This window comes from Schistocerca piceifrons, chromosome X (assembly GCF_021461385.2).
Source record: "Schistocerca piceifrons isolate TAMUIC-IGC-003096 chromosome X, iqSchPice1.1, whole genome shotgun sequence".
NCBI classification, from domain to species: domain Eukaryota; kingdom Metazoa; phylum Arthropoda; class Insecta; order Orthoptera; family Acrididae; genus Schistocerca; species Schistocerca piceifrons.
This window is the reverse complement of record NC_060149.1, coordinates 825,011,534-825,026,645: the sequence shown is the minus strand read 5'-3', so window position 1 is coordinate 825,026,645 and position 15,112 is coordinate 825,011,534. Positions and strand designations below refer to the sequence as shown.

Sequence of the window (15,112 nt, the reverse complement as noted above, 5' to 3'; positions counted from 1 at the left end):
TATGATTCTTAGTAATCATCAACAGACGCAAATTCACTTTATAGTGTTTCAAATATTAGTGCTTCAAATTTTATCCACATCATTGACACAATGAATACCATCTTTATCCCAAATGTTTCCATGTAAGACACTTTTGCATGTTCAAAAACACTAGAACTGAAGATGTGGGTCTGTTCATAATCTAGCAGCCCATGTCTGTATTATTCTTATCTTCTCTGGTCTAACCAGGTGAGAAATCCAAACATTTGTGCAGCAGCCAATACCAGGACAAACCTAAGTTCTGGTCTCTAACAGCAGCAGCCCACTGGTTGCCAAATTGAAAACCAAGTACTGGTTCAAGTGGATAGGGTTATGTATGCACACTGGCTCTTTGAGACAATCATTTCAGAATTAACCCAAAGACTCTTGGATACATGTCCAGGGTCTTTACCATTACACCATCTCCATTCATTCCCCCCCCCCCCTCCCCAACACACACACTATACTAAACTGAGTATTAGCATTTGATATTCACGTTCTGTTTCTCTCACAAATGGACAATATCACAGCAGGGGTAATCAGCATTCAAATTTTCTGTAACAATCTCGTTTTGTCATAAATCAATTTCATTCATGTAAAATGCAATTTTGTTGATGGTGTAATTGCCCCTTCTAGTGATCTCTAACGAAGTACTATTCACATTAAACACACCAGGGAACAAAATGCCTTCATTTAATCAGTTTCCACACCTCCCATTTTAAATGGTTCCTGTAGTTCACTGGAAAGGCACCCGTCCTTAGATTAGCAAAACTAGTGGCCTGAGAATTATATGCAAGAGTTTTCGTAACACTACTTCTAGTCACCTTTCAGAGCTCTAGGGGCATATACTATTTTTCCAACAATGTTTGGCCACCTAAAAGCAATGAGTATCTATTGCAATGCAATATAATTTTTTATTGCATTAAAATTACTTCCAAGTAAATCTGGTTGGTTGATTTTTCTTTTTGTGTGTGTGTGTGTGTGTGTGTGTGTGTGTTTGGGGGGGGTGGAGGGGGGGGGGTGGAGTGGGGGCCAGGGGATAGGGGACCAAACAGCGAGGTAATCGGCCCATGATCAAATATTGCAGAAAGCACGGGAAGAGCAACACAAACAGCACAGCCAAGTCGGAGGAAGGGATAAAGGACAAGTAGAAGGAAAAGGGGCATAAGGACAGCAGAAAGAGGAAAGAATAGTACGCCAGTGGGTGAAAACAGTGAGAAGAGGAGTGCCCCAGAAATGCTACATGCAGTGGGGCACCAGCACTGCGACTGATCCATCCTGAAATGCACAACATACCATTATCACGATACTATGAGGACAATACTAGGGTAAGAAAAGGGAAACAAAACTGCACAACAGACGAGACAAAATGTACAGAAAAGGCAGGGATAACCTGGGCGGTGTGGAGGCAAAGTCAAGTCCTCCATAACCAACACCTACATTAACTAAGGGACTCAAATACCAGAGCTTAAACCTAATATGAAAAACCACTTTCATGATGAAAACCGAGGACAGACTTTACCACGCTAACACCCAAGCCAAGGAAGGTGGGAGAGAATATTTAGTGAGAAGGGCCAAAAGGCAGCAGCAGTCCAGCAAAATACGGATCACTGTGAGGGGAGTCTCGCAACTACAAAAGGGGTTGGGAGGGGGGCGGCCTCACTGAGGAATAAGAAACCATTGGTCAATCTAGTATGGCCAATACAAAGACGGCAGAGGACAGCAGATCCTCACCACAAGAGGCAGAAGGAAGAATGCCACATGGTGGGAGTCTCCTCACTAGCATGAAGTTTATTAGATGGGAGGGTGGTTGCCTCCCAAGAGTTGGTCTACAACTGAGCAAAAACAGATTTGCTGTAAGGCTGCAAATCCACCTGCCTTCCAAGAGTGGACACAGAAAGGGGGGGGGGGGGCTCCCCCCTAGTCAGATGATCAAGTTCACAACCTACATGACCAGGAACCCACAGGAAATCAAACAAACATGGCAGAGACCAAGGGATGGCAGGAAAGACTCCGAGTGCTAGCCTGAAGGGCACTCATTAAATTTGTACGTAACAAAACTCTGGTGAGGGAGGACCATTTAAGAAAGCAGAGGACCTGATATATGGCCATCAGTTTCACAGTAAATACCCCACACATGACAGCCATGAGATGGTGTTCCATGCCAACAGAAGACATGAAGGCATATTCCACATGATTAGCAGATTAAGAGCCATCAGCATAAAAAACAATGGCATTCTGAAAACTCCCCTAAGTGCCTTTGTAACAAACAATGGAACACCACTGGAGTTACAAAGGCTTTCGGACACCGGAAGAGATCCATCTGAATTGCGGGCAAAGGAACTAACCAAGAGATGGCAGTCACGGCAGAGAGAAGCAATGTGGAGTCCAACCGGTAAACCCACCTGAGGGCAGACAGCGGGTGGGCAATGGACCAAATCCGCATTTTCGCACGGTAAGAGCAGATATTGATTGCATAGGAAACTATGAGCTGGGACTGCTGAATCAAAAGGGGAGGGTCCCAGTGTCAACCAGACTGCTATTAACAAGACTAGTGTGAAATGCACCGGTGGCTAAACGGATACCATGATGGTGAACCAGGTCCAATTAATAAACTTGATAACCCTGGTACAGACAAGGCAGAACTAGTGTCCAGTAAAGGCAGAGAAAGGTTGAACAATCTGCACCCCAAGAGCTGTGGGCAAGGAAGCGAAGGACACTGAGTTAACAAAAACAACTAATCTTCAGATGACAGATATGGGGCAACCAAGTAAGCTTGTTGTCAAAAAGAAGAGCCTAGAAACGAAACTGGGGGACCACTTTCAGGTGTTGCATGTCGAGGTAGACCTCTGGATAAGGACGGATCGTAGTACGGCAACAGAAATGCACCACTCTCTGCTTACAGGGAGAGATTTAAAACCATGCAAGTGTGTTCTTGTGGAAGCACACTGGATGGCACCCTGCTGATGTCATTCCGCAGAGGCCACTGAATGGAAGATAGACTAAATACAGAACTCATCCACATATAGAGTATGGGTGACCAACGGTCTGGCAGAGGCCATAGGTCCACTAATAGTGATTAGAAAGAGGACACTTAATATGATGCCCCGTGGAACACAATTCTCCTGGGTCTAAAAAGAGCTGAGAACAGTGTGAATGGACTCTTAATGACTGGTGAGACAGGAACTGGCAAATAAAAAATCTGGAGGGGCCCCGTAAGACCGCACTCGTGGAGTGTAAGGAGGATGTGATGGCACCAAGCTGTGTTGTGGGCCTTACGAAGATTGAATAAAACTGCAACTAGATGGCAGGACTGAGAAAAGGCCTGTTTATCTGCAGTTTCCAATCTAAGTACATGACTGGAGACTGTTCCTCGTGAAATCTAAACTGATAAGGAGATGAAAGGTCCCGAGATTCAAGGACCCAATTGAGCTGATGAGCCACCATCTGTTCTAGCAATTTGCAGGGGACACTGCTCAGGCTGCTTGGCCGGTAACTATCAAGGGACAGGCAGGGCACAGAAGTGGAGCGAGCTTCTGCAAGATCTGGAACCAAAAGACAGGGCAACTTTGCAGTGCACAGACTGTGTGTCCCACGCCGGTGTTGTGGTAGCAGGCCTTAGAAACGCAGGGAAGACAGGTCCCAGGAGCTAGCCTCATCACTGGCGAGTGCTGAATAATTGGGACACTTCTTCAGCCAGGGGAGGTAAGCAGTACGGGGAGGGGAGGGCAGAGAAGAGGGAGATGGGACTGGGCTAATGAAGAAGGGGAAAGGACATAACAGAGGAAAAAGTGGAAGTCATCAACACAGGGTGAAGTCAGTCATATTGTTGATGAGCCTCAGACTAAGTTAAACAATCAACGGACTTATACTCCTGTATCTTGTTTTCTTTCTTAAAAGCTGGCCAATCTAATGAGCAACGAGAATGACACTAATGACAATTAGCACACACTGGCGGTGGAAGAAAAGGGGCTCCCCTCGTGGAGTGGGTGTCTTACATTCACGATGTAGAAGGTCAGCCATACATCACGAAGACAATCCCGAAACGCAAGCAAAGAAAGCGCCTCATGGGTGGCAAGGTGTACGACTTCACATCACACTGATAACACACAACTGTTATTTTCTCCAGGAGGCAGTCTCCCTAAAAAGCCAGAATAAAAGTGCCAGTATTGGTGCTACTGTCTTTATGACCTTTCTGCAGACACCAAACAAAATGAACGCCCCATCTTTCCAGATTGCTCTGGAGTTCATCAGTTTGAAGGCTGGGGCCCCCATGAAAAATTACTCCCTGAACAATATTCGAAGACTGGTGATGTGTAATAGACACCAGGATGTTACCAAGATGATGAAAAGCATGAAGGGCTGCAGATTGGGTGGCAGGAGAAGTTCTGATCAACAGGGAACCTGACTGCATCTTGCAGAGAGACTCCACTTTGTCAAATGTGTTTTCACTATTTTCTGCAAAAAGTGATGGCTTGGTGGCAGTGAAAGTGTCCCTCATCCATCCTACTACATATGATGTAGTGAAGAAAGTGTTTCATTTTTGGAGCCAATTAGTGGCTGCCCCCATGGGCACCGCCAAGACACAGAACGAGCCATCTAGCATGGTGGCCATAGCCGGGAGTTTCAGTGCTGCAGAATGACAAGTGACCACTCTTAGGCCTACATGGGGAGGCAACAGCTCAGGTATCATAAGCATGATCCCTGAGTTGTCAGGGGGCTCAGCCAAATTGGTACATAAACAGCCCCGCCACATAGACTGGCTACATGTGTTGGTGGCCAAGCAGGGCAGATTGCGGGGGAATCTATGACGGGGAAGGAAGTGGGGATATGCTAGGGAGAGTGTTCTTCCCCAAATGGCTCACACTACAGAGAAAAAATTAAGAAGTGGAGGTTCAACCCCAAAGGGGGACCAAAAATACCAAAAACACAGGATGAAAAAGAAAAAGCAAAGGGAACACTACTGCAAGGAATATAGGAAACCAGTTGGATAGCCAGGTCAACATAAGTAACAACACTGAGAAAGGGGAAGGAGGGGGGGGGGGGGGGGGGCAGCAAGAAAGGAGTGAGTAAGTAGAGAGAGGTACACGAGGAAGAAAATGCCAGCCAGGAAAGAAAAATGGGATGCAATAGCTCATGGCCCTGTGGGTGTCATACATTAACTCACAAAAGAACCATGAGCTCCTTTGGGGCACTTCTAAGGAAAAGGCTGTAATTATCCTAAGTTGTGTACTGGCCAGAATTTTTTTGGTTGCAACTATGTGCCCCCTCAATGTCCTACTGCTCAAATACTGTAGCATCACTACACTATCACAGAAGTTAAGAAACTCATAAAACAACATTTCTACAACATACTTTATATCTAAAAAAAAACCTCCCCTCCACCCCTCACACTGAAGAATGTGCCACCAAGAGATATAGTTAAGGCACTGGAATATCTTTTGGTAGGAGCAAGGATCAAATCACTGTATGCCCAAACATTTTATGCAAGGGTTGGTTTGGGGGAGGGGACCAAACAGTGAGCTAATCAGTCCCATTGGATTAGGGAAGGATGGTGAAGGAAATCTGCCATGCCCTTTCAAAGGAACCATCCCGGCAGGTGCCTGAAGTGATTTACGGAAATCATGGAAAACCTGAATCAGGATGGCTGGACACAGGCTTGAACTGTCATCCTCCCAAATGCAAGCCTTGTGTGTTAACCACTGCACCACCTCACTTGGTAAAGTGAAAGTCATCAATGTATAAATCACATCGCCTGACAGTGCCCATACAACTTCTGTTTCATAATGACATGACCACTCTAAAAATTTGGTGAAAATTAAATGTTCAATAAGATTTACAATGGTAACAAGTAACTGCACCTGAAGAAAACAGCGGCAGCATAATAACTTCTTGCATCACTTTATTTGGATTCTCCCTCTCAGCTCCAAACAATCTGAATGTTTCAAGTGGACCTCACTTTTGTCTCGGCAGCTACTTTGATTTAACTTTTTAGTAATTTGTTTGTTTTATGTTTCCTTTACTCACAACACCCATTGTCTACATGTAGCTTCCAATGAAAGGACTACTGTTTATGAAACCTCAAGGCATGTTTGCGTTATAACTTCACATTTCCAGCAGTGTTTTCCAGTTTTTCCACTTTCAGTAACTTTTAAATGTTTATCATATTTTGTCCAATTGACTTTATTAAAGTAAATTTACATGTAGAAATAAGTTGTTTTTCATTGTCAAGGTGATGTGCTCAGTCAGACCAAGTCAGCAATTTTGTTTTCATAGCAATGCAATGAGAAGTAACAGAATTTGAAGCAAACAACTGAAAATTAAACTTCACTAGCACTTTAAATGAATTATAATTTTGTTTGTGGAACTGTCGTTGTACTTACATGAAAATAATAAAATTGAGATATTTAGCAACTGATATAGTAGTGCCATGTGTATTAGGTACAAAAAATACACACATCTGTAAATTAATTATTAGCAAAAAAGCTTAATACCTCTTCATGAACTGAATTTACTCTGGTTCCTATAAATTAGCTGAGTGTTGTTGGCACACAAATGCCTTGCAAATACCTGCAGAAGGACAACTATTGGCAGATCAGTGGCTGGCCAAATGAATGCAGGTGTGGCCATGTGGTCAAATGTTAGTTATTCTATTATGAATTGATTGTGTCAACAATTTCTAATGGCAGGTTTGGCAAGCAGCAGAAATATACTTAAGGACAGCCAAGGGATATGATATGTGGTGAACAGAACTTGGGGTTATGTGCCCTAAGGGGTAGGACTATGAGGCAATTCCAATTACTGTTTGCACTTGCTACAACATTCGGAAATGTGCTATCAGCAAGTACTATGTGCAGAGTTCGATATGCTCGTTGACCTGTAATGTATGTTGTGGTCACCATTCGGAATAAGAGTAAGTACTTACTGATGACATGTCAACATAAAAATTCCTGTATATAAGTGGAATACCATCCTCTTCCAAGATGAGCCTTTGTTAAGAATGTTCAACATGCTATTGACAAGCAGCAGCATTAGCTAAAATAGGACAAGGATGGAGGAAAAAATAAAAAAAAAAAATCTGTAGATGTCTTACAGGAATCACTGTGGTTTCTACCCTACATAATTTGGGCAAATCACCTTGTGCAAATATGAAGAGGGTTAGTATGAAATTTGAGCCCCACCTTCATTAAGAAAGAGTCCAGTGTCATAAATGTAGAACAGTTTAAATGTAAATACTGCAGAACATATAAGATTTGTGACCAAGCAAGCACTTTGGTTGCTATGCTAAATGCACCAGTGAATCAAAATCCTCCATTCAGACATTTCATTGCACTGGCACCAATAGGAGAGATCATAAAGCGAAGATTAAAATACCATATTATCTCCTTGAACTAGCTTTGCTGAAGAACATTACATGGCAGTTCCACATTCAAGTGTTGTACAGACACAAATTACATTAAAGGGGGAAAAGAGACTAAAGAACTGAAAACTAAGTTAAGTTGCTCTATAAATGAAAGAACTATAAGACCTGGTGAGAGACTCTTAAAATTCTAATATAATTATAAAACACTACCAAAACACCACCCTGTTCCCATCGGCTAGTATGGCCCTGCATCACCAATTGATAAATAACAAGTTTGCTAAAGGTGGATCCCACTCAAAACATATGTTATTTTTAAAGCAAACACAGACAAAAGAGCTACATCATCACTATGATTATATGTTGATGGAATATCTGGCCAGGTACGCAATTAGACAATTTAAACAGAACATAGCACATCACCCATAATGAGCACACAAATGTAACACTGGAAGTGCCTAAACAACACGTGACAACCAATGTCTCCTCTGCCACACACTACGGTGGCTTGCAAAATACATATGTAGACATTAATCCTGGCACCACAAAGCTCCAGCTGCCTTTTGGTGACATAACAGGAGAGTAGCAAATTACATATTTAGCTTCTCCCATGCATTTTCACAGTCAATTTCCAAGTTAGTAATACTAGGATGGTATTGATGTGTGGGGATGCAGGGGCAGCTCATGAACAGATGAAGACACTTCTGGCCATGGTCAGCCATCTTCAGGCTGCTGCCTCAGAGCATAGTGGCAGCGAAGAATGTGGTGTACAGATTGGGACCCCTCTGGAGTCACTTATTTTGTCCAAGGGCTCAGCTGCCGAGGCACACTGCCCAATGTAGGGGTCAGCCTTAACCACATGGTGAATGATGGATTGTAAGGTGCTCGCATGTCTTGAGTGGGAGAGTCAATGTGGAGGCTGCCTGTCTCTTCACCCATTCACAGTGGATGCTCCTTCAGCAGGGTGAGAACAGGCGCATAAGGACGGGGATTGCCAATTATCACGAGCTCAAATGTTGGGCGTATTATTGAGCCTTTTATGGAAACAGCACCCAGCGGCGGAAAGATGTCCAATATATGCTCAGTAGGTCCACAGGAGGGCCTTATCCAAGGTGTGGAGGTGGGCTTGCCTGTGACTAGTGCAGGGTTCAGTTGCTTGCATGTTGTGGCTCATGTCAGCACCAATGACAATGTCGTTTGGCTTGTGAGGCGATCATCAGTTCCTACAGGTGATGGGTGGAAATGGTGACTATGGTGTGCAGTCATAGCTCGTGATTTGCAGTACCATGCTCAGTGTTGATTGGGGTATGGTTTGGAACTGAGTGGGAGGCCTCAACCAAACTCTCTGTTGACTCTGTGATGCTCTTGGCTGCAGACTTTTGGACCTGCATTGCAGTGTTCAGGGATACCCTACACAAAGCAGCTATTTGTATAACAGATAAATGTGAGGAGCATGAGGGGTCTTTTTAGGCTAGGCAGTAGTTTGAGGTCCTCTGATGAACTTTACCAGTCAGTGCGCAGAGAGCAAAATCATAGGAAGTAAAGACATTTTTACTATCAAAATTTTAAAAGTGAATTGTCAAAGTATTTATACCAAAGTTCCTGAATTTACTGCCCACAATGAAAGTTATCGCACTCAAATTACTTTCGGAACTGAAAGCTGACTGAAACATGAAGTAGAAAGATCCAAAATATTTAGCGAGCCATGGAATGTATATTGGACAGACATCTGATGCCGTACGAACTGCAGAGTTCACTGCAATCGACAAAAATATTTTGTCAATTGAGGTCAAAACTGAGTAACTGTGAAGTTATCTGGACCAAAGTAACAGGTCTAGGTGAGCTTTAATTGGTGGATGTTTTTTACCGGCCACATGATTCCACTGTGACAGTTTTAGAACCGTTCAAAGCAAGTCTATACCCAGTAGTGTGTAATTACCTAGACTATGCAGTATTAATTGGAGGCAACACTGACCTACTGAGTAGAGATTAGAATGACCGTGGATTCATTGCAGATAATACAGGTGGAAGGCAGTCTTGTGAAGCAGTTTTGCACATTTTTCCGAACACTGACTTGAGCAGCCCAAATGCAATGGAAATATTTTAGATTATTACATGAGGAGGACATTGATTAGTTCTTGGCAACTGTGGTTCATAATACTGCTAGCAGCTGAAACAGAGGCACGAGTATTCAAATACAAAGATATGCAAACAGGAAGAATACGGCACTGTGGTCGGCAACGCCTATATAAGACAACAAATGTATGGCACAATTTTTGCATTGGTTACTGCTGCTACAATGGCAGGTTATCAAGAGTTAAGTGAATTTGAATGTATTGTTATAGTCGGCGGACAAGCGATGGGACACAGCATCACCAAGGTAGCGATTAAGTGGGGATTTTCCCATACGACCATTTCATGAGTGTACTGTGAATATCAGGAATCCAGTAAAACATCATATCTCCAACATCACTGTGGCCAGAAAAAGAACCTGCCAATGTTGGGACCAACGATGACTGAAGAGAAACGTTCAATGTGACAGATGTGCAACCCTTCCACAAATTGCTGCAGATTTAAATGCTGGGCTATCAACAAGTCTCAGCATGTGAACCATTCAACTAAACATCAATATGGGCTTTCGGAACCAAAGGTCTGCTCGTGTACCCTTGATGACTGCATCACACAAAGCTTTACAGCTCGCCTGGGCCCATCAACACCAACATCGGACTGTTGATGACTAGAAACATGTTGCCTGGTCGGACAAGTCTTGCTTCAAATTGTATTGAGCATATGGAGACAACCTCATGAATCCTTTCACCCTGCATGTCAGCAGGGGACTGTTCAAGCTGGTGGAGATTCTGTAATGGTGTGGCGCATGTGCAGTTGGAGTGATATGGGATCCCTGATACGTCTACATATGACTGACAGTTGACACGTACATAAGCATACTGTCTGATCAGCTGCATCCTTGCAAGTTCATTGTGCAATCTGAAGGACTTCGCCAATTATAGCACGACAGTGCAACACCACACATGTACATAATTGTTACAGAGCCACTCCCAGAACACTCTTCTGAGTTTAAACACTTCCGCTGGCCACCAAACTCCCACGAAATGAACATTACTGGGCATATTTGGGATGCCTTACAATGTGCTGTTCACAGGAGATCTCCATCCCCTCATACTCTTACGGATTTATGCAGTCCTGCAGGCTTCGTACTCTTATGGATTTATGGACAGTCTTGCAGGATTCATGGTGTCAATTTTCTCCAGCACTACTTCAGACATCAGACGAGTCCATGCCACGTTGTGTTGGGACACTTCTGCATGCTGGCGGAGGCCCTACACGATATTAAGCAGGTGTACAAACTTCTTTGGCTCTTCAGTTTATAATGCTAGATAGCTCCTATCCAGATTGACAACACTGCATAGATGGTGGAGTCCTGGTTCATAACAATAGAAAACTAGGGAAGAACATATATACAGTGTGAAACTTCCTGGCAGATTAAAACTGTGTGTCGGACTGAGACTCGAACTCGGGACCTTTGCCTTTCGCGGACAAGTGCTCTACCGACTGAGTTACCCAAGCACAACTCACGCCCCGTCCTCACAGCTTTACTTCTGCCAGTAAAGCTGTGAGGACGGAGCACGAGTCGTGCTTGGGTAGCTCAGTTGGTAGAAAGTTGCCCGCGAAAGGCAAAGGTCCTGAGTTCGAGTCTCGGTCCGGCACACAATTTTAATCTGCCAGGAAGTTTCATATCAGCGCACACTCCGCTGCATAAAGAAAATCTCATTCTGGGTATATACAGTGTGTTTCACATTTCATGTGAAACACTTCTAGAGGTTGTAGAGGTGGCTTAGCATATCACGTATTATATAGGAAACCCTGTCTGGAAACGAACAGGTCTTAAGTTATAAGTGAAAACCGTTGTGCTACCTTTCACAGGGAACACTTGCACTGGTACTGTTGTTGCTAAGATTGTAGGGCACGCAATTTTTAGAGGTGTAACATGGACGAAAACAAGAAGAAATGTCCAGTAAACAGGGGCTCTAAAAAGCATACTTAAAGAGCTATGAGCACTTGTTCAACAGAGGAGATGTGTTTCACAGTAGCAAAAATGAACAAGTTCTAATAGCTCCTCAGCTACGCATTTGCAGCTACACATTTTAGGGCGCATGTTTGCTGGACATTTTTTCCTACTTGTCGTCCATACTACCACCTCTGAAAGTTGTCTACCCTACAGTCTTAGCAACAACACTACTAGTACACATATTCCACTGTCAGTGTTATGATATCAGAACCTTTTCATTTATAATTTTGAAACACTTGAAACAAGTACAGCCTCACATTGATACATTTATCCTTCTCCATAATCCTAGAAAATTTGTACTGTCATCAGGAATCACCCTGTATATACATACATTTACATGTGCCGGTGTCTATGACTGACACCCTGCAGTGTCGTTGGATGATGTTTCCTGGCACGGGCCCCTACGTAATACTTGATCTACTAAGTCCCCTCTAAAAGCTCTAGAAGTGTATAATGTGTATTGTTAAACACCCTGTATACACAGTTAAGTAATACAAAAGATGCACACACACACTGAATAGCATTTACAATAACAATCTTGAAGGAACTATTTAGTTTGATCATGTGTTAGGTTACTGGATGTTTTCTAACAATAATTCCTGAAATTCATTATGATTCTCTGACGATGGCCCAAATTTTATACTCAAATGCAATAGTTATGATTAGGTGACTTATCAAAATTGTTTCCTTATTTTGCAGCATTCATGCATATCACAAATGTTTAATGTCAAAGAACAGAAAACAAACCTTCTAGTAGCCCTGTGTTTAATTCACGCAGACCACTTCCTCGAATGCCACGATGGTTAGTGGTCCGTGAGAAATGTTTGTGGCTCGGAGCGGATGACATTTTAACAGTTTATAAACAATACACTCAATATAAAATACTGTCACACGACAAAAAAATTATATAGCTCCTTAAGCAAAAAACTTAAGGAAATAAACTTTATGTCAAAAAATTGTCACTGTAAAATCACTGAAATCACATCCGCTGAATCAATAAAGTGTTCAGCTGTTCACGTAAGTTCATCAGAGATGCCGGTGTCAGTCTCCAGGATCAGATTTCCTCCATCCAATATACAAGTTTTTCTTTTCACTGTAGGAAATCATCCCATTAAAATGACAGATGTATGAAATCCGACACATTCCGAGTACTCTGGAAAAAAAAAAGAAAACACAATGTAAATGATTTTCAACAGAAATGTTAGCCTACTAAAAATTGTAACATTCTAAGCATGCTATGTCATTTGTTTCTACTATGAGTGACATGAATTTCAAGATGTGGGATTACAACACAATTTGTAAACAAGATTGGTAGTAATACAAATATAAATTTGTTATAGAGAAAATGTTCTATTAATATAAACACTTATTTCTTTGAGTATCTGTCTGCAAGGATTTTTTGCATTACGCTTCCCTGAAAGAACACAAATTTCAGCCTTGTCTTGGTACAAATGCAGGTGTAATAGTAATCATGGTAAGCTGTTATGAAATGGACAAAAATGCATAGAATACCAGTTCATAAAGTGTGCTGATTTAGTTGACAGATAGCACCACTAAATGAAAAGTTATATCAGTCTAATATTCAGAAGCAAACATACAAAGTGAAAGAATTACATCTGGTTGCAGGTGCATTTGTAACACGTGGTGGGAATAACAGTAACATTATAAAATTTCAATCAATTTCTAAGTAGGCCTAACAGATTAGTCTTCAGAAATTATAGATTAACAAGAAATGGGTCAGATAATTTTTGCTGTCCAGCTGAATATGGAACTTCATGTTACAAAACAATAAAGAACGGATATCCCTCCTCAATTTCCATGCCTTATATTGCCGAATAGTGAAAACCTGAATATACAGATACTATCACCAACACAATAAAAAGCCAGGGACGAAAAAAGAGACTCCAACAGCATGTGTTGTCATGCATTAGTTACACATATCTGTGCATGTTCTACACATCACCGGTAATATAATGGTGGGAGGGGAATATACAAAATTACTCACGCACAAGGAACGGCATGTTTCACTGAGTACACGCGACAAAAATAGAATTTTGTATTTCCCAGAAAATGCTTACATTACAAGATTCTAACAGAACACCTAGGGGCACTACATGGAACCGGGTAATGATACACCAACGGTTTTTACTAAACTATGCGTTACAAGGATTATAGCAGACGTGCGGTATTACACAAAAGAATGCGACAGTGTACACCACGGTTACCGAATTTGGTAGGAAAATTATATTTTTCAATTTCCGTACAACACGTATACGTCGCAAGGTGGTAACAATCAGCACAAACAGAAGCAGACTGTGTTCCTAGTTGTAATAATGCCATAATACAAAAGTTTCGCTGCCCGAGCACATGTTCAACCTCAGTGGTTTTCGTTATATTTGGTGCACAATGCAGGTCTCGTATTTTTTTGGTGTGAATGCTGCGCCGATTGTACACGGAAATATTTTAAATTCTATCAGTTTTCATCCCTCCGTCCTTTATTTCTTCTAATGGTCAAGCAATCGCTAGTATGTAATTCAATACAGCTAAACTTCCTTACTGTTTTCCTGTTTTCTTTAGAACTGCATACTTATAGCACGGCGTCAATACGAGCAACAGCGTTCACAGGTATATTTGCTAACTGCATCCACATTGTATTCACTTAACACTTTGACAACACATAACCGCAACCACAACCGCACCACGCTCCCAACTGCTACCGAATACGGACAGCTGTTGAAATAATTCTCGCTCCCTAGTCTGCAAAGCAAAGAGTATGGCGTACAGAGATATCACTTTACTGCTGAATGACAGAGAGCGACACATTGTTGTCTTCTTTTTGCAGACACACACACGGGATTGGAATCTCACAGCATAACATATTAGACTGAGGGTATCTGTTGTCATTATGTGTGCTGTTGGCTCTGCTACTATACCAATCTTTTGTGAATTGACGCCAGGCAAAAGCCTGAAGCAACTATTGTAATACTTAAATCTAGTAGCGATTTACCATCCATAATTTTTAACTGCAACCAGTTAACGTATAAACGACACTTTGTTAACAAAAAAACTATATAGAGACGTGATGCAGTGAACTGTAATCAGCAACACTTTCGTTTTAACGAAAGTCACTTATCAATATACCATCGCTGTTGGCGCCACACGTACACGCGCCTGCACAACTAGCACCAGCAGTGTTTCCACGCGCTGCCGTCAGATTTCACTGCCGCACATGCGTCGCAGCATCAGAGATCGGAGCGGTTTTGCCTTGCGTGCAGAATGAACTTAGTACTAGTGCTGAAAATATGTGAAATAGGAAAAAGATGAAGCAGAATACTGAGCTGTTGGTATATTTGTAGTTGCCGTTAAAGCTTAACAGCCTAGAGCTCGCTATACACAGGGTTAGAAAAAAATAATCAGGCATCGTATACATCTGCACATACAGTGTATCAGTATCGAAAGAATACATTCCTTAGAGAAATATAAATACGCTTGGTGACTAGGTCATACATATAGTGTGTCTTAAATAGAGACCACTTGGGAAATAGCCATTATTTTCAATAGTTGTCACAACGACAACTAGACTCACCGAGCGAGATGGCGCAGTGGTTAACACACTGCACTTGCTTTCGGGAGGGCAACGGTTG

The 15,112-nt window shown here is 42.3% G+C and overlaps 1 protein-coding gene across 1 annotated transcript in view; it reads right to left on the bottom strand.

Annotated features, from left to right (window-relative positions):
• The window catches only part of LOC124721089 (polyamine-transporting ATPase 13A3-like), a 191,568-nt gene extending 177,350 nt beyond the window's left edge, over positions 1-14,218 (bottom strand). Inside the window, exons 1-2 of the mRNA XM_047245900.1 lie at positions 14,026-14,218; positions 12,216-12,621 (exon numbers count right to left, since the gene is read on the bottom strand). Of these exons, the coding sequence (XP_047101856.1) occupies positions 12,216-12,315 (100 nt within the window). The 5' untranslated portion in view covers positions 12,316-12,621; positions 14,026-14,218. The remainder of the gene's footprint in view (positions 1-12,215; positions 12,622-14,025) is intronic.
• Between the last annotated feature and the right edge of the window lie 894 nt (positions 14,219-15,112).